The sequence below is a fragment of the Emys orbicularis genome, chromosome 6 (assembly GCF_028017835.1).
Source record: "Emys orbicularis isolate rEmyOrb1 chromosome 6, rEmyOrb1.hap1, whole genome shotgun sequence".
Classification (NCBI taxonomy): Eukaryota; Metazoa; Chordata; order Testudines; family Emydidae; genus Emys; species Emys orbicularis.
The window spans coordinates 49,655,565-49,676,169 of NC_088688.1; the positions used below are offsets into that span (position 1 = coordinate 49,655,565).

General features: G+C 42.6%; 1 protein-coding gene across 1 annotated transcript in view; it reads right to left on the reverse strand.

The window, feature by feature from the left end:
- Window positions 1–620: 620 nt before the first annotated feature.
- Window positions 621–20,605, reverse strand: part of MAP1B (microtubule associated protein 1B) — a 109,703-nt gene continuing 89,718 nt past the window's right edge. The window contains exons 5-8 of the mRNA XM_065406378.1: window positions 14,389–19,487; window positions 12,818–14,235; window positions 4,264–4,502; window positions 621–776 (exon numbers count right to left, since the gene is read on the reverse strand). Of these exons, the coding sequence (XP_065262450.1) occupies window positions 621–776; window positions 4,264–4,502; window positions 12,818–14,235; window positions 14,389–19,487 (6,912 nt within the window). The remainder of the gene's footprint in view (window positions 777–4,263; window positions 4,503–12,817; window positions 14,236–14,388; window positions 19,488–20,605) is intronic.

The following is a 20,605-nucleotide window of genomic DNA, read 5'->3' on the forward strand; positions in this document are numbered from 1 at the left end:
AATTATGTTATGTTAGTATGCAGAGTTCAAATTAGTTAATGGCTAATGAGTGTTTAGATCTTATGTCCCTTCAAAGCCACATTCAGTTTCCTTTTATTATTAGTTCACATAATTTTGTAAACTAAGGCCCCCTATCCTATAACTCAGACTGATACAAATTTTAAACTTTCTTTTCATGTGAGAGCATAAGCAGACTGCAGTAAGCAATACATCTATTGCCGTGAGACTAATGCAGACCCAATTATTTATACTTTCTCCTCCTACCCCTCTCTCTATTTCTCTCTCTCTCTCTCTTTGTGTTTCTTTCGAGGGCAAATGCCTCTACCTGGCAGAAGTCAGTTGGGTTTGCTAGTGCATGGTTTCCAAATGTTCAGCGGAGATGAACCAGGATCTGTAATTTTGCAGTAATCTGAACCCTACTTTGGGAATACCGTTATTTCCCTTAGCAATCAGCAAAGACTGAAAAATATTAGTGACTTGCATCACCGTGACACAGTATAGCATTTGGCAGGTATATAGTTCAGCAGTTGAATTAGATGGGTTGAATTTTTAGAAAAGGTATTTTCAAACTGAAGAATTTCTGGAAATAAAGTTTAATGTTGTGGTGTATGGCCTTGTTTCTACAGTTCAATCTTGCATGCAGGGAAAGATTCATCTTGCATAACAACAGTGCTGCTGCTTGCCAAAACCATGATGTTGAGGTCCTGCTGTTTCTCATGGGTCTCTTGGTACCATTCCCTCATCACTTCTGAATCATGGGTTGGGATTAAGGTCACCTACAATATGGAATAGGAAAACTCTTTAGGAATGGACAGAAAAAACAACTGATGTGAGAACAGAGTCTTCATGCTAAAGTCGTAGTCAACAAGTAGATTTTCTTTTTGGAAGCAAATGGATATTTTAAGCAAGAAAATAGGCAGGATATAATAACGGCAAAGAAATAATTTACCAAAAGAAAAGCTTGAGTCTGCAAGGTATTGTGTTGCATGGAAGCTAAATGAATGGTCTCTAAATGAAAAAACTAACAGAAGATTGCACTTACAGTGCTGCTGTAACCCACCGGTAAGCGTGTTTCATGTCCCCTTCTGTGCTGATCCACAGAGGATATGAGTAGCTACAGTCCCAGTCACAGAACCTTTGTGCTTTTAACTCAAACTGTAGCAGCTCCTGCTTTTACCTCAGAAGGTCCCTAACTTCAAACCCCATGTGTTGGCCAAAATGACAGCCATCACACTACAATTCTGTAGACTGCAGAGGGACCTTTGGGACTAAGGCAGCATGTTTAGTGTTTTATTTATCATGTCTGAAAGGCAAATGAGGTGCCCTAGAATTACATGTTTGCTACATAAATTCAGGCAGCATTCACAGCTTCAATAGCTAAGAACACTTAGGTCCAGATCTTGCAAGGAGTACAATTAGGGCATTTTGAAATTATTATTATTATTATTATTATGAGACACTTTTAAAAATATTTTCTACATCACAATTTGTACACATACAGTAATACTGTACAATAACAAATTTCTAAAGCTTTTGTATATACAACAAATAACTCCTGGAAAAAGACAGAAAAAGCAACACAAGTTTAATACAGATATTTCTAAGGGCTTGTCTATACTTACGCGCTGGTTCGGCGGCAGGCAATCGAACTTCTGGGTTCGATTTATCGCGTCTTGTCTGGACGCGATAAATCGAACCCAGAAGTGCTCATCGTCGACTCCGGTAATCCTGCTCGGCGCGAGGAGTACACGGAGTCGACGGGGGAGCCTGCCTGCCGCGTCTGGACCGCGGTAAGTTCGAACTAAGGTACGTCGACTTCAGCTACGTTATTCACGTAGCTGAAGTTGCGTACCTTAGTTCGAATTGGGGGGGTTAGTGTAGACCAGGCCTGAATGTAACTGTTCCTATACTAGACTACTTGGGAAAAAACTGTAGAGTGCAGTCAGGCAGCCACTGACTCCAGCAAGCAGGGGCAGGGCAGAAGCAGCCAAAGCAGAGACTGCTGCATTGGGATAGGATGGGTGTCAAATGGGGACCAGCCAAAGACATCCCTCTCTCCAGTGCTCGGCAGGACCCAGAACTATGTAGGGGAGACACCCTTACTAAGGGGGCACTAGGATCAGGTAGTAACTCCCCTTCTGTCCCCCAACTCCCCATGTGACCTTGGGAGAAAACTGCAGAGTGGAGCCAGCCAGAGACTCCAGCTAGTAGGGACGGAAGCAGCCAAAGGAGGGACCTTTGGGCATTTGGCCATTCCGAGAACTTTCTACAGTTTTGACTGTACTTTCTCTGCCTTGTGCTGTTTGCTCCAGATCTCTCCTTCACAGTCTTCCCCCTCAGCTTCACTCCATACCTACCCCTCTTCTCCCCTGCTCTGCCCCCTCCCCTTCCCTTTGCTTTCCATTTAGCTGATCCCCTTCTAAGTAAACCCACCCTAAAAAACTAAACAAACAAAACCGTTAGTACCCATGGAACTAATAAACTAACATGATTTTTTTTGCCATCACATTGTTCCCGCTGTTTGTATGTTAAACCTCTTCCCTCATCCAGTGTCTATCTTCTCTATTTACATTGTAAGCTCTTTGGGGTAGGGAGCATCTACTACTCAGTATTTGTACAGCGCCTAGCACAATGGGGCCCTATTTTGGTTGGCCCTTAGGAAATACTGCAATAAACATGACTAATATTAATAATAATTCCAATGAGTACAATCTTGTTCCTTAAAATTTATCCTTCTCTTCACGGATCTCCTGATATGCTGAGTAAATTCCATTAAATAATGTTGAGTTCCTGTTTTATAAAAAAGCTGGAAAGACTCTCCTTTTCTGTAGGAAAGGAGAAGTTTAACAGGATGGCACTGGAGGCAACATTTTAATAAAACTGTGTTTAATATTTTTATTCATTTGAGCTGCCAAATGTATGACCACTATTCCTCAACGTTTTTCCCCACATGAAGAGCACAAAAAGGTCCCTGTCCTCTCTGATATTTATTTTGGTGACACAGATTTGGCACTCAGAAAATGAGCCAATATTGAAAGAAAGAAAGAAAGAAAGAAAGAAAGAAAGAAAGAAAGAAAGAAAGAAAGAAAGAACTGGATATGACCATATCAGCCACACTAGAAATAATAATTATGGAAAGGAATCTGGATATCAAATTAACTGGACAAAGAAAAATAAAACTGCTTTTATCTAAACTGTTCTACTCAATTACAAGGAATTGTTATAAATACATAACCTATTTAGGCTTACTGTAAATAAGAATGTTATTAACATTGTAACTGAACGTTTATTACACCAGCTATTGTGGAAAATTTTACAAGAGAGGACAGTTTGTTTGTTAGTCTTTAGGGGAATTCTTGCATCATTGAAATGGCTCTTCAAACACCTTTTATACAGTAGAAACTCAGAGTTACAAAGACACAGACTGTTGACTTAATACAGCTTTGAAACTTTACTATGCAAAAGAAAAATGTTTTCCCATTTTTTTTTGTAGTTTACATTTAACACAGTACTGTACTGTGTTTTCTTGTGTGTGTGTGTGTGTGCGCGCGCGCTGCAGCCTGATTGCATATTTCCAGTTCCAAATGAGGTGTGTGGTTGACTGTTCATTTCGTAACGCTGGTGTTCGTAACTCTGAGGTTCTACCGTATTACACATGTCACCATGCTGCTGCTAAATGGAAAATACCAAAGCTGAAGATGAATAAATTATATTCTACTCTGCACAAAGGACACCTGAAGATACCACAGAATATAACATAATATTAGGTATCAAATGGATTTTAATTAATTGAGTTAGCACACTGTTTTTATGGATCAGATACTAATGCAAGCCTTGTTCCATTATATACCTTGAAAAATCTGCTGCTGTGCTTGCATATACACACAGCATGTCACATTTGATTTTTGAATATCTAATATTACCATGGTATTTCTTCATTTTTAAAAACTTGGGTGTCTATGTTAAAGAACCTAGATCCACATTTAGGTGCTCAAATTGGCCAAATCCCTTGAGCCTGCTCTTGTTGCGAAGATCACTTGGGCTTGGCTACCTTTCATCATGCCTCTAGGCTAGGAGGATTCCAAAACCTGATCCTCACATATGTCACTCTTATTAAAAGAGAAATGAGGGAGAGTTCATCTATAGTACACAAAAGTACACTCTTCTAAACAACAGCCATAGCTTAGTAGCTTCTCTTGCTTCCTGTGGTTGCTTTTCATAATGATTTTAATTCACAAACAGAAATATTGTTAGAGCGCCTACCTGCATGTTACTTCCCCACTGAGCCTTGCCCTCCAGCAGGGAGTCCAGAACAGCCCTGCTTGGTTCTTCAGCTGCAGGATCATTCCCACTCACCACGTAGTAGGATGACCTCACCCTCTTGAAAAACTCTACATCGACATTCTTGCTATTACTGTGGTTGGGAATATATACCAGGTCCAAGTACACTGGAGGTCCTGGAGGCACAGCTGTGGATTTTGCTGGTTTGCTATTTCCAGATCCTTTTAAAATAAGCATAAAAGCTTGTCACTTATGGGTGGAAACACACATTTATTAGCTACCATTATACCATTAAAGGTGACATTCTTTTTTGAGAGGATTAGAGTTAGTACCTGCGTCACACAGCCATTGCTGTATTCCAGTGCACTCTGATGCCCTTATGTTGTTATCCTATTATATCTAATGGCATGATCTAATTTGGTTATATCCCATATATATGTTTTATTGGGAGAAAAAGAACAGAATAAACTTAACTAGCTATCTGATAGAACAAAAATTCATTACAGGTATGGGCAATCATTTGAACTGTATTCAAGAATGATCATTATTAAGTATTCAAGAATTATCCAGTCACTGTGATTACTGAATTACCATTCAATTAATGAGATTATTTTTTCTAGACTTTGGAATTCTCTTGCATGCCTGATAACACAACTCTCTGACACTTTTTCTTTTCAAGACTTCAGTGTTGTAACTCAAGGCCAATTCTGCTTGCTTTACTCATGCAAACTGTCCCATTTACTTCAACGGGACTATCTGAGTGTGAAAGGAAACAGCATTTGGCACTCAGTTATGGTATGCAGGTTTGGAACCTGTCTTGGGACTCTTGAGGCATCATTATGACAAGGATGGGAGATAACTGTTGATATCCTAGGGGTATCTTGCTGGAGCCTACTATATAGACGCAAAGGTAGAAGAAAGGGAGGGAGGAACTTGGAGCACACTAAAACCTTCTGAAGAGAACACCCAAGGGAACCAGAAAAAAATATCAGTTGTACAGTAAAGATAGTCTTTAAAAACACTGAACTACTTTGTACTAGAAACCTCACAGGGACATTTTGAAGTAGTCACTTAAGACCGAGGGTTGCCTACTGGAGAGGATTGTTAGTATGAGGGACAGCATCTCCTCTCAAAGACTATTTTATATGGAGAGTGGAGGAAAGGAAACTGCACAGATTTTCCTCTAGTTTTCATTTCTTTATTCTAACTCAGCCCAACCCTATATTCTCCTGACTTATGAAAGGAGTGAACACATATATACGTCAAAAGTAATCTTTCTAAATTCCTGCAATAGTATGCAAAATAAAATATAGAATTAATTTTCAAAGACAGCATGTACAGTTGTGCCCATACATTTGAGCACCCAACAATTTATGTACACAAAGATTTGATGGAGGTGTAGATACTCAAAAATCAGCTCTCGTGTAGATGGGGCCAGTTACATGTATATGCACGTGCAAACATCTAATCTGTGCTACCCAACTGAATGTTTATGCACATAGGTTAGGTAGATGCAATTAAGTATGCCTAAATTTGAAAATCTGGCCCTATATTAACAAGTTTGGGGAAAGCTTCATTTTGCTACCAGGTCTTAGGATGCACATGTCCCAAAAAAGAGGTTTTTAATTGAAAAAAGGTGTAAATTCTTGACATTCCAACAAAAATATTATAAAAGACACTGCTATTATCATGCACAGGATAATGGCATGAGCTGAGAATCATAACTTGATCAATAACAAAATCCATTCTTTTAATCTCAGTGTGTTACAAAGAGTGCAGTTAAAGTACTAAGTGATTTTTAAGGCCAGAGAGGCCCACTGTGAACATCTAGCCAGACCTCCTACTGAACACAGGCCATAGTATTTCCCTGAATTAATTTCTGCTTCAAGTCCAATAGCTGTCATTGGAACTAGAGCATAATTTTTAGAAGAGCATCCAAACTTGATTTAAAAATTTCCAGTAAGGGAGAATCCAGGCCAATTATCCTCACTGTTACAAAATTGTACCTTATTTCTAGTCTAAATTTGTCTAGCATCAACTTACAGCCATTGGATCTTGTCACACCTTTGTCTGCTAGACTAAAGAGCTTTCTGTTATCAAATTTCTGTTCCCCATGTAGGTGCTCATAGCCTGTGATGAAGTCACCCCTTAACCATCTCTTTGTTAAAATGAGCAGATTGAGCCCCTTGAGTCTTTCAATATAAAGCATGTTTTCAAATTCTTTAATCACTCATGCCTCTTCTCTGAACCCACTCCAATTTTTCAGCATCCTTCTTGAAGTGCAGACATCAGAACTGGACACAATATTCCAGTAACAGTTGCATATTTCATAATCTTATGTCATAAAAAAAAATCTAGTTTCTGTTCCAGCACTACAACATGCACTGTAGATTTATTTTGTTCTCAGAACATACTTGACACCAGGCAGAAGTTCAGTGGGGAATGAAGTGTGCTATGGACTTCATCTTACTGCAGCTCAAAAAAGAATGTACCAACTATTCATCTGCATTGGGAGGCCAGGGATAGTGGAGCAGCATATGCATAGGAAGGCTAGAGATGGAGGAGTGCCGGTTTGCTAGGGACATATCCTCGTCCTGCAGCTTCTGCACAGGTGAACTCGGGAAGGAGAAGGTTTTCTATCCCTCCTCTCTCCACCTGAGATAGCACAGATTTTGCTCAAAAGGTGCAATTTCTCTATATGAGATGAAATACATAGTCTAGTAGAAATATGTTCTGTTTCTGTTGTGATAATAATAAGCCACTCAAGATTTGTTTTTTTAATGTAATCAAGTAATATAAAGTTAAGCGTGGATTCATGATCAAGCCAGGAAAAAAATTACTTAACCCATAAAACAAAACATATCAAATCCCACATACAACAAATTGGTCAATATCTGAATTTTTAAATTTTATCTATATCTATGCAGAGAGATTTCCATTTTAACCATAATTTTTGTACCGTCAACTGAAAACCACAGTATTTTATATCAGATTCTACAGGTTCCTAGCTGCAGGATAGAGTACATTGTATTACAGATTATCCTTGAGTTCAACAAGCCCTCAGGGTAAGCCTGCAGGGGAACTGTGCCTTTTCAACTATCTACCCTGTAAATGGGACTTACAGCTTCTTTGAATGCACAGGAACGTCTGTAGGAAATGATCTCCCTATGTTTAGGCCTGGTCTACACTACACCTTTAATTCGGATTTAGTGGCTTTAATTCGAATTAACTCTGGAACCGTCCACACAACGAAGCCATTTAATTCGAATTAAAGGGCCCTTTAATTCGATTTCTGTACTCCACCCCGACGAGCGGAGTAGCGCCAAAATCGAATTTGTCAATTCGAATTAGCGTTAGTGTGGCCGCAATTCGATGTTATTGGCCTCCAGGAGCTATCCCACAGTGCACCATTGTGACCGCTCTGGCCAGCAATCTGAACTCGCATGCACTGGCCAGGTGGACAGGAAAAGCCCCGGGAACATTTGAATTTCATTTCCTGTTTGCACAGCGTGGAGAGCACAGGTGACCACAGAGAGCTCATCAGCACAGGTAACCATGCAGGCTGATAATCGAAAAAGAGCACCAGCATGGACCGTACAGGAGGTACTGGATTTGATCTCTATATGGGGAGAGGATTCAGTGCTAGCTGAACTGCGTTCGAAAAGACGAAATGCCAAAACTTATGAAAAAATTTCCAAGGGCATGATGGAGAGAGGCCACAATAGGGACACAGATCAGTGCCGCGTGAAAGTCAAGGAGCTCAGACAAGCCTATCAAAAAGCAAAGGAGGCAAACGGTCGCTCCGGGTCAGAGCCGCGGACATGCCGCTTCTACGCTGAGCTAAATGCATTTCTAGGGGGGGCCGCCACCACTACCCCACCTCTGACTGTGGATTCCGAGCTGGGGATAATCTCATCAGGGACACCTGATGATTCCGCGGAAGGGGAAGAGGAGGAGGAGGAGGACGAGCTGGCAGAGAGCACCCAGCTCTCCGTTCTCCCCAACAGCCAGGAACTGTTTCTCACCCTGACTGAAGTACCCTCCCAAGCCTCCCAAGCCAGCACCCAAGACCATGACCCCATGGAAGGGACCTCAGGTGAGTTTACCTTTTAAAATATAAAACATGGTTTAAAAGCAAGCATTTTTAATGATTAATTTGCCCTGAGCACTTGGGATGCATTCGCAGCCAGTACAGCTACTGGAAAAGTCTGTTAACATGTCTGGGGATGGAGCGGAAATCCTCCAGGGACATCTCCATGAAGCTCTCCTGGAGGTACTCCAAAAGCCTTGCCACAAGGTTTCTGGGCAGTGCAGCCTTATTCCGTCCTCCATGGTAGGACACTTGACCACGCCATGCTAGTAGCAAGTAATCTGGTATCATTGCCTGACAGAGCCTGGCAGCATATGGTCCCGGTGTTTGCTGGCATTCAAGCAACATCCGTTCTTTATCTTGCTGTGTAATCCTCAGGAGAGTGATATCGCTTAGGGTAACCTGGTTGAAATAAGGGAATTTAATTAAGGGGACTGAGGTGGCCGTTCCTACTGGGCTGTTTGCCTGTGGCTGAAAAGAAATCCTTCCCTGCATTTAGCCAAGTGCAAGGGGGGGGGGGAGGATTGGCCCAGAGCTTTTCGCGTTTTGCTAGCAGGGATCTTCCCTGATACCAGCCACGCGGTGGGGGGAGGGATAAAGCACTCATCCCAGAGAATTCATGGCGGGTGGGGGGGGGGGGGGTGTTAGTTTGGTTCCTGCAGGGATCTTCCCTGATACCAGCCACGCGGTGGGGGGAGGGATAAAGCACTCATCCCAGAGAATTCATGGCGGGTGGGGGGGGGGGGGTGTTAGTTTGGTTCCTGCAGGGATCTTCCCTGATACCAGCCACGCGGTGGGGGGAGGGATAAAGCACTCATCCCAGAGAATTCATGGCGGGTGGGGGGGGGGGTGTTAGTTTGGTTCCTGCAGGGATCTTCCCTGATACCAGCCACGCGGTGGGGGGAGGGATAAAGCACTCATCCCAGAGAATTGGATGGGGGGGGGGGTGTTAACCTTCAGCAGCAGAAAACAAGCTAACAGGAAAACTGCAGCACAACGGGCTTTGCTTGGTATGTGGGAAAGCAGGGCGCAGAAGCCTAAAGACAGTGGCTTACCATGGCAGCATGCAAGGTGAATTCTGTTGCCCCGACCTGCGTCTGTGATCTCTAGCAGCAAAGCCACAGGCACTCAATATTAAGAGGCAAAATGCGACCTTGCACAGAAATCACATGTGCTATGTAATGTGAATAGTATACACCGTGAAAGAGTATAAGCATTGTTCTGAAAAATGTATCTTTTAAAAAAATTCTCTCCTTTTTTCACTCCCTCCAGCAGGTGCAAATGTTTCAAGCCTCCCTCCTCCTTCCCGAAGGCTATCCCAGATAAGGCGTCGTAAAAAAAAAACGAGAGAAGAGATGTTTTCCGAAATCATGCAATCCACCAGGAATGAAAGAGCTCATCTGAATGAGTGGAAGGAGACGGTTTGCAAGTATAGGAAAGAAGCCAGTGACCGTGAGGACAGAAGGGACCAACGTGAGGAGAGGAGAGACGCTCGAGATGAGAGGTGGCGGCAGGAAGATCAGAGGAGTCGGGAAGCAACGCTGGGGCTGCTGCGTGAGCAAACAGACATGCTCCGGCGTCTGGTGGAGCTTCAGGAACGGCTGCTGGAGAACAGAGTGCCGCTACAGCCCCTGTATAACCCCCCTACCTCCTCACCATGTCCCATAGCCTCCACACCCAGACGTGTAAGAACACGGGGGGGGAGGCTCCGTACACCCTCCCATTCCACCCCAGTGGACAGCCCAAGCAAAAGGCTGCCATTTTTTTAACCTTTTTTTACTGGGCTTTTCCTTCCCGCAGATCCTCCTCCCAAACCCCACTCAGGTTCTGTGCCGCTACAGCCCCTGTATAACCCCCCTACCTCCTCACCATTTGCCATAGCCTCCACACCCAGATGTGTAAGAACACGGGGGGGGAGGCTCCGTACACCCTCCCATTCCACCCCAGTGGACAGCCCAAGCAAAAGGCTGCCATTTTCTTAACCTTTTTTTACTGGGCTTTTCCTTCCCGCTGATCCTCCTCCCAAACCCCACTCAGGTTCTCTCCCTCTTTTTATAATCAATTCATAAAGAATAAATGATTTTTAAACAATGGTGACTTTATTTCCTTTGAAAGCAAGCTGGGGGAAGGGGGAGGGTGGGTTCCTTACAGAGAATGAGTCAATAAAGGGGGCGGGTTTTCAGGAAGGATAAACAAACATAAATTTCACACTGTAGCCTGGCCAGTCATGAAACTGGTTTTCAAAGCTTCCCTAATGCGCAGCGCTTCATCGTGTGCTCTTCTAATCGCCCTGGTGTCTGGCTGCGAGTAATCAGCAGCCAGGCGATTTGCCTCAGCCTCCCACCCTGCCATAAAGGTCTCCCCCTTGCTCTCACAGAGATTGTGAAGCACACAGCAAGCAGTAATAACAATGGGGATATTGGTTTGGCTGAGGTCTGAGCGAGTCAATAAGGATCGCCAGCGACCTTTTAAACGGCCAAATGCACATTCTACCACCATTCTGCACTTGCTCAGCCTGTAGTTGAACAACTCCTGACTCCTGTCCAGGCTGCCTGTGTATGGCTTCATGAGCCATGGCATTAAGGGGTAGGCTGGGTCCCCAAGAATAACAATTGGCATTTCAACATCCCCCACGGTTATTTTCTGGTCCGGAAAGTAAGTCCCTTGCTGCAGCCGTTTAAACAGATTGGTGTTCCTGAAGACGCGAGCGTCATGAACCCTTCCCGGCCAGCCCACATGGATGTTGGTGAAACGTCCCTTGTGATCCACAAGTGCTTGCAGCACCATTGAGAAGTACCCCTTGCGGTTTATGTACTGGGTACCCTGGTGCTCCGGTGCCAAGATAGGAATATGGGTTCCATCTATTGCCCCACCACAGTTAGGGAATCCCATTGCAGCAAAGCCATCCACTATGACCTGCACATTTCCCAGAGTCACTACCTTTCGTAGCAGCACCTCCGTGATTGCTTTGGCTACTTGCATCACAGCAGCCCCCACAGTAGATTTGCCCACTCCAAATTGATTCCCGACTGACCGGTAGCTGTCTGGCGTTGCAAGCTTCCACAGGGCTATCGCCACTCGCTTCTCAACTGTGAGGGCTGCTCTCATCTTGGTATTCTGGCGCTTCAGGGCAGGGGAAAGCAAGTCACAAAGTTCCATGAAAGTGCCCTTACGCATGCGAAAGTTTCTCAGCCACTGGGAATCGTCCCACACCTGCAACACTATGCGGTCCCACCAGTCTGTGCTTGTTTCCCGGGCCCAGAATCGGCGTTCAAAGCCTATAACCTGGCCCATTAACATCATAATCTCCAAAGCACCGGGGCCCGCGGTCTCAGAGAATTCTGTGTCCGTGTCCATGTCCTCATCACGCTGGTCGCTGCGCTGCAATCGCCGCCTTCTCCTCCTCCTCGCCTCTTTTTTCTGGTCCTGTGTAAGCATAAACTCCACGAGAAAGCGCGAGGTGTTTATAATGTTCAAGACTGCGTTCTGGAGCACAACGGGATCCATGCTTGATGCAGAATGGAGTCTGCAGAGTTCACTCAGGAAAAAAGGCGCGAAATGGTTGTCTGCCGTTGCTTTCAGTGAGGGAGGGGGAGGCTGTACCCAGAACTACCTGCGACAATGTTTTTTGCCCCATCATGCACTGGGGTCTCAACCCAGAATTCCAAGGGGGGTGGAGACTGCGGGAACTATGGGATAGCTATGTAAAAGCTACCCACAATGCAACGCTCTGGAAATCGATGCTACTATGGTAGCTTGGACGCACACCACCGAATTAATGGTGCCTAGTGTGGCCGAATACATTCGAATTTACAAAATCGGTTTCCTAAATTCGAATTATATAAATTCGAATTAATCCTGTAGTGTAGACATACCCTTAAAACCACCACCATCAGATTGTAGCCAGACTTCATGGAAGTGCATGCTTAGATAACTACCAGCCTTCTGAATACTTAATAAGGAATAATGCACTGGAACAGTAAAGCACATCTAATTTCCTATTACACTCACACAACTCAAACCAATTAACGGGCTTGTTCACTTTACAATTTTATGTTTAAATTATGTTTATAATGAAGAAAATAGTTGCTTACTATTCATTTAACTTTTCATATAGCAATTTTCAGCTTAGCCAGCTGGCTAACAAATTGGACAAATAATAATTGCACTCTATATTTCATACATTGCCTCTCTAATTGTTTGATATCAATTAACACACCTAAATCATTATTAGCTTTTTCCAGATTAAAGAGTTGATTCAGTTAATTTAATTAATTTAAATGTGAAACCTTATACTATAGATTTTTAATAAACATGGATTTTCCTCAGGCACACCTCACAGGCCAGATTATCAACTGATGAAATATCAAGATAGTTCAACTATACCAGCTGAGAGTCTGGCCCCACATCTTTTCCTGATATACACAGGTCCTGATCTTTCCTTACCTGAAGTTGCAGTCTTTGCAGACTTTGATGTTGTGGAATTTGTTGCATTCTTGGCCTCCTTATCTTTTTCCTCAACACGGGAAGATTTTACTTCTGGAATAGAGATATTTTTTGCTGCTTTCTCCACAGACTCTTTCTTCTTTGGAGAAGCTGTTCTGGAAACTTTGTCTAAAGATTCCTTTAAGCCACCTGGCTTTGGTGAAGCCACCTGCTTTGATTTACCATCACTTTTTTTGGCAGGTGAGGAAGACTTGGTCTTAGTACCCTGCTTTTTAGTTTTTGTCTTTTCTTTCAGATCTTTCTTCAAAGGTTTGCCTAAGTTCTGATCAACAGGCAAAGCTTCTGGGTCTACCATTGAGACATCTGGGTGCCGGGGTGAAGGACTGCGGTCTTGCATTGGGACTGGTGGAGGGTCAATATGTTTGTATGTAATTGTTTTATCAGTTGGAATGGTTTCAGATTCATCTTCTGAGTCAATGTTAGCGTCTGCAGTAATAGAAGGGCATTCTTCAGTCTCTGGGGGAACATCTGAATCAGTCTGAGACGGAGCAGACTCGCTTACTGAGGTGGGAGGAGTTTCATCACACTGGCGTGCTTGCTGTTTTCCTCCTGAAGGTGGCTGGGCTCCTCCAGACTGGGTTAATGGCTTTTCTTGTTCTTGAGACTGTTCTTCACTTGCAAACCACTCCAGGGGATTCGGGTTGATAAACGAGGGTGAAAGTTCAGTTTTGGGATGCTTGTATTCACAGGAAGACACAAGGCATAAATCGACATCTTGACGGGTTTCTGCTAGAGATGATTTTTCTGCAGCAAAATGTACGTCTGTCTTATAGGAGTAACTAACAGCCTCAGGTGACCTCGTGGTTTTCCCAGGTGTCTCATAGGCAAAACCAATAACCTCAGGTGATCTCGTTGATTTCCCAGTTGTTTCAAAGGAGTAATCCATGGCTTCAGGTGACCTGGTGGTTTTCTCTGTTGGCTCATAGGAGTAACTTACAGCCTCAGGTGACCTGGTGGTTTTCCCAGTTCTCTCATAGGAGTATTCCACAGCTTCAGGTGTCCTGGTGGTTTTCTCTGTTGGTTCATAGGAGTATTCTATGACTTCAGGTGACCTGGTGGTTTTCCCAGTTCTCTCACAGGAATAATCCATGGCTTCAGGTGACCTGGTGGTTTTCTCTGTTGGCTCATAGGAGTAACTACTAGCCTCAGGTGACCTGGTGGTTTTTCCAGTTCTCTCATAAAAATAATCCATGGCTTCAGGTGACCTGATGGTTTTTTCTGTTGTCTCATAGGAGTAACTAATGGCATCTGGTGATCTAGTGGTTTTCTCTGCTGCCCCATAGGAATAACTAGGAGCTTCAGGGAACTTGGTGGTTTCCCCAGTTGTCTCATAGGAATAACTAACAGCCTCTGGTGATCTAGTGATTTTCCCAGTTGTCTCATAGGAATAACTAATGGCCTCTGGTGATCTAGTGATTTTCCCAGTTGTCTCATAGGAATAACTAAGAGCTTCAGGTGACTTGGTGGTTTTCCCAGTTGTCTCATAGGAGTAACTAATGGCCTCAGCTGACCTTGTGATTTTTTCAGCTTCATCTTTTTCTGTGGAGGCTAAAGGCTCTGGACTATGTTTTGTTAGAGAGTCTTGTATTGTGTCATGTGTTACTGAGGTATGGTAACCAAATATTTTATCTGAGGACACATGAAGTGATAGTGATGGTGAGTGACAAGCAGCAGTTGTTTCTTTGATCGCAGGAGGTGAATCTGAAAAACTAGGAGAGTATAAAGGAGAGGATTCTCTTGTAGTTAAAGGAGATAAATCAGACTTTGGTGAAAGCTTTTCTCCTAGGCTCTGCATCTTTTCTGAGGTAAATGAAGAATGCAGCGGCATATCTCTGGGTGGCATGACACCTGAGAGTGTTTCCTCTTGCAGTGGAGAAGCTATCTGTGAAGGTGTATGTTCTGATGAAGTTGAGGGTGAAGCTTCAATCTGAGATACTGAAATAATCTCTGAAAGATCCTTTTCTTGAGTATAACATGTCTGCTCCACAGGTGATATCTTATGTGAAAAAGTAGGTTCCTGTATCTCTGAAGGGCTATAATCTACTTCAGTTGGTCCATTTTCAGATATATGGTGTACGCTAGTGCCTACTGTGGGATGTTCTGGAGATTGTCTACTAAAGTCCATTGCCAAAGACTGCTCAGGGGACTCCTGACTGAATTCTACTGACATAGCTGACCGCTCAGGAGATCTGTGGTCTTGCACTGGTGTTCTTGATTTTGCAGTTTTAGGTGAAAAATCTGGTGGAGAAATTGACATGGGTCTCGGACATTCTTCTTTAGATGGAGACATTTCTGTTTCCTGAAAAATTGTTGGTGTTTGTACAACAGATACAGAAAGAGAATCATCAACTTCTGTAGAATGTGGTGATCCAACCTCAGCATGTAAAGAAGGAGAAACATCATCCGTAGTTGGCTCTGGAAATGAACTAGTAGCAACAGAGGCTGTGGAGACAGAAGCAACTCCTTCTATATGTGAATATGTGTCTTCTGCTACAACGTCATCAACAGGAGTTGCAGATTTGTCAGAGACTGTACCTTCAGATATTGACATTTTGGTGTCTTCTTTAAAGGATCCAAACTGGCTAACATCTATTTGTGTAGGAGAGACATCTCCTGCTAGCTTCCTTTCATCCAAAACCAGTGGAGACTGAGAACTGGTAGCTTCAATATCCTCCATATTCTTTTCTAGACCAAAACCTTTAGCTGGCATAAATGCCATACTTTTTTCATCTTGCTGTCCTTGGAAAAGATCCACAGAGGTGACTTCAGAAACTGGGCTTATCTGAACAGGGGACTCTTCTTTTTCACTTTTCTCCTCAAAATGACTCTCAGTCGGTCTGGCAGTTGACTTTACATCGGCAGTCAAAAATGTATCATATGAAGACTCTGAACCTATCAAAGGTGGACTTCGTAAAGGAGAGAGAACTTTTTCAATAGGCGATTCTGAGTCTGGCACAGGCTCATCCATAGGGCTTATTCTGGGTTTTGCAGTCTCATCTTTGGCATCACTAAATTCAAAACTAACCGGAGCCTCTGCTGCCTTTTCAATGAGTTCAGAAGGAAGTCGGCTGGTCTTTTCATCAGTGGGAGACTGATAATAAGGTGTGTGGCCTGCACTACCAGCAACAGATTGTGCAGGAGACGCCACTTCTAATGTTTTATCATCAGGGCTGACACAGTGCTCTTCAATAACTTCTGGATGTTCGTCAGGCAATGCAGTGAGCACTACAGGTTCAATTGATGCCTTAATCTCATTGGGAGTCAGGGAAAAGTTCACACTACGTTCACTTAGTGGTGTTTTAGCAACTGGTGACGGAGGTGATGGACTCTGAACTGGACTCTTAGCTGAGCTATACTTTTCATCAAATGCCTGTGAAAAGGTATCTTTGATTTGTAATTTAACAGTACTTTTGATTTCATTTTCTCTTTGATGGTACATTTCTTGAAAGGAAGATTTGCAGACTCTGTCTTCCTCTAATGAAGAAGGGGGTGAGAGAGTAGAAGCTGAAGCATTATAATCTTTACCTTCTGTGGCATCTGTTTTTGATCCTTCAGATAAACCATTGAAAGCATCATGAAGTGGAGAGAGTTTAGGTCTAGTATATTCTTGAGAATACAGTGATGTCTCATACTTAGTAATGTTTACAAATTCTTGAGAAGGTGATTCACTTTCTTCGTTGTTCGTTTCATCACTCATGATATCCCGAGGAGTTGACATTTCATCCATTGGTGTTGGCTCACTAGAAATTTCAATGGTAGACTGAGTATAACCTGAAGTAGCAGTGAATTCCTCATGTTGGTCTTCTCTATTTTCTTCATCAGAAACAGTTGCTTCACTTTCTGAACCCCCAGGTAAAGTCTCATCATGAATAGAAGATGCTGGTTCAACAGCTGGGGACTGAGGTTCAGAGTGTTTAGTTGGTGTGATTATGAGTAAGCCATATTTATCTTCAACTTCACCAGCCTCTGCAGCTTTGTCTACCACAGCCATAACATAATCTTCTTCAGCTTCAACTTTTTCAGTTTCCGCTTCTTCATCTCTGACATCCTCCATTTTGTCTTCCTCCTCAGCTTCTTCTTCAGTTTCTGCCTTTTCAACTGTCTCTTCCATATCTTCTTCAGCTCGCTCATCCCCTGCCTCAGATTCTGCCTTTTCAACATATTTATCTTTAGTTTTAGCATGTTTATCAGCTTCAGTCTCTCCCATTTCTCTTGCCATGCCAATATCCCGTTTTGTGATGCCCAGTGTTGCTTTTTCTTCCTCATCTTCATCTTGTTCCTCAGCCTCCTCAGTCTCTGCCTTTTCTTCATAATCACCTGCTTCAGATGATTCCTCAAAACCAGTTCCTTCATCTTCAAATTTTTCATTGTCATCAACCCTGTGCTTTTCTACAGGCTCCAGCTCTTCAGGTGTCTGTTCACATTCACCCTCAGCTTCAGTGGTCGTTATGCCTTCATCAGGAGAGTCAGCAGGTCCTTCAGAATCTACTTTTTCTTTCTGGATTTCATGTGCTTCCTTTTGTTCTGAGTCAGCTAGTTTCCCTTCACCTTCTATTAACCCTACCTGAGGCTTTGTTTCCTTTACTATTTCTACTTCTTCAGCCTTTAATTCTTCAAAGTCTTTTGTTAAATCCTCTGGTGAAGACATAAGGGATCTCTCAGCTTCAAGCTCTTTTCCATTAGCTACTACTCCAGCAGCTGCTGCTGCTGCGGCAACCGCTCCCACTGCAGCCACAGCAGCTTGTGTTTCATTGACCTTGCTCTCTTTCTTTACTGTCTTAATTTTGCCTTTTTCCTTTGATTTTCCAACAGGCCCAGCTTCCTTTTTAACAGATTCCTCTTTCTTTTGTGCTTTAGGTTTTGTCACAGGCTTTCGGGCTTCAGTTGAAGGAGCAAGTGTTTTCTTTGTTTCTTTTGGAAGCTTTTTGGTGTCTTTTTTGGATTCTTTTTCTTCCTTTTTAATTTCCTTTTTCTCTTCTTTTTTAGCTTCCTTTTTCGCTTCCTTTTGGGGAGTTTCTTTTTTTAATTCTTTTTTAGACTCTTTTCTCTCTTCCTTTTTCACTTCCTTTTTCGCTTCTTTCTTGATTTCTTCCTTTTTAGGTTTTTCCTCTTTCTTGGTAGGTGTTTTCTCCTCTTTCTTAGAAACCTCTTTCTTTGGTTTTTCTTTTTCCTCTCTCTTTTCTTCAGATTTTACTTTCGTTTCCTTTTTCACATGCTTCTCCTTTGCAACTTTTGGTTTGACATCTGCTGCTTGTTTTTCAGCAATTTCGGATTTCACTAGCTGCTCCTCCTTAGCGGTCATATCTTTTTCTGTTACTGAAGATTTTGTCTCTGCTTTTGCTGGTTTTTCCTTTTTTACTGTAGTCTTTTCCTTGCTTTCTACTTTCTGAGGCTTTTCTGGAGGACTAGGCTTTGCTGGTTCAGATGCTTCTTCTTTAGATTCTTTTCTGACAGTCTTGGTTGATAGTGTCTTTGTGGCAGGTTTGAGACTTTCCTTGCTGTCCGCTCGCTGTTTCAGCTTTGCTTGTTTCACTGCTGGGCTAGGTATGTTACCAGTAAGGTCTTTCTGTGTAACCATTGGTTGTTTAAGGAAATCTAAATGTTTGAGTTTTTCCAGTCCTTCTAGTATGTTATACTGGGTACTGTTTCCTGGAAACAAAACTCTGATTATTTTTTCTGCAGGATTTGCTGGATGCCATACAATCAGTGATGAGACTGAGGTCAAATAGGATACTGGAATATCTACTTCCTGACCATTTGGCAGCAATAATTCAGCTTTATCTTTACTTGTACTAGTCCACTGCTGCATAAAATACTGCATCTCTTTGCTGTTTTTGACTGGATTGAGCACATACATTTCAAGTTTGCCTACTCCCATTTTTTGAAATAAAATGATAGGGTCAATGGTATTTCCTATGCTTCTAAAGAGAGGTTCTGGTTTCATAGACAACTTATTTAAATACTGGAGAGTGAAACAAGCTTCTTCTATGCTTCTTTTTACCCTAAAATTAGGATCAGGGTTTTTCAGATTTTCAGGAACATTGAGGAATACAACTCCTAAATCAGGTGAGATCAGATTTTTCATCCAGTCACTGTTGGTAGTAGAACCTTGTGACTGTTCCTCTTCTAACTCAGCTATCTTTCGTTGAAGCATGCTATTGATTCCTGGTAGATTATCATCCCCAATGTGGGTGAGCAGAATGGAATCCACTCTGTCTAAATGTCGGATAAGTTTCCAGAAGCAAGATTTTCTTTCAGATCCCCCATTAATAAGCATATTGAATCCGTTCACTGCAAACAATGCAGAGTCCCCTCTTCCACCTGGGAAAATATAACAGCAGGGTTTTGAGAGTTTCAAGAAACCTCCAGATGTTGGCGGTTCCAAAATGTCAAAGGGTGATGGCACTTCTACTGACTCTGACAGATACTCTGTGAATTCAGAAAGTCCTTCCATTTCAGGCAATATGGATGCTGAGTTGAGCTTAATGTTGATGAAGTCTTGAAGGTTATGTCTGTCAAGGTTTGAATTTTTCCAATCCCCTTCCTCAGGGCAAAACAGAGTTAAACTGGCTTTGTTGGCAGGGTGTGTAGTACTCAATAATTCACCAATCTAGCATTGTAAAACAAAAAAGACAAAAGGTAGGTGTAAATTTATATTTTATAATAGAAATGTCATATAAAAATATAACATAGCAAGACTGTCCTTGGGTTACAGTACAAGCTTCACACTAAAGATACAACATTCCTTTTTATTTTTTCCCCACATGACAGTAGCCAATTCTAGGTGCTAAAGGAATCTGTTACTATCAGATTATTGCTGTACTGTTTTTAAATACAAAGGACCAGACTGTGCCTGGCCCCTTCTTAGGTGCTGAAGGCACCTCTTGCATCCTCCACAGAGAGGCTGGGTACAATGGGATCCTTATGCTCAGAGCATAATGTGAGGATTCCATGGTGCTGATGCTGCTAATAGTGCTACTCAATGCAAATGAACTGTGAACTTCTCCACTTCTCTTAACCAGCCAGTAGAGCTGGCGCCCCACCTAGGGGAGCACACATTATACCTTCTTTATGGGTCGTGATATAGCAGCATCCACAGAAGCTCCAGGAGGCATCTGAACCACAATACTTCCTGGAGCTCTTGCTGGAGCAGGATGCCTCCGCATTATTCCCAACATGGGGCTGTATTCCACAATTCTTTCATTATTTTAATGCCTTTTGAATGGTCTGGCGCCAAAAAAAGCAGGCATCACGCCAGAACTAGTTTAACTGCTGGCCAGCTCTTGACAAGAAGAGGAGCTGACAAGTGCTAGAAAAAGTTGTATAGTGGGGGTGCGGAGAGCCACTGAACCAAACTGTAAACCCTGTATATAATGAAAACCACTTCAAGCCAGTGGGTGTGGCAGCACCACCAGTTCCAGCACCTCTGGGAACTGATTTACTGCTTCAAAGTTAAAAAAGGAGTTGAGAACAAAATGTTTGTAAGATCATTAGGTTTCTGAAATATGGGAATTAAAGAGGCAGATCTGCATATTCTTAGTGTGCAATTTTGCAAATATACACATTTTGAATGGAACAATGGACTCCATAGCATTTATATATAATTAGATATTTAAAAGGCTATTAAATGGCAGTTGTATTAACACCATATGTTTAGTAATTAATCTCTGTATAACAGATAATTCATTAAATATCAATTTATATATGTAAACCCAGAGCAAAAGAGAG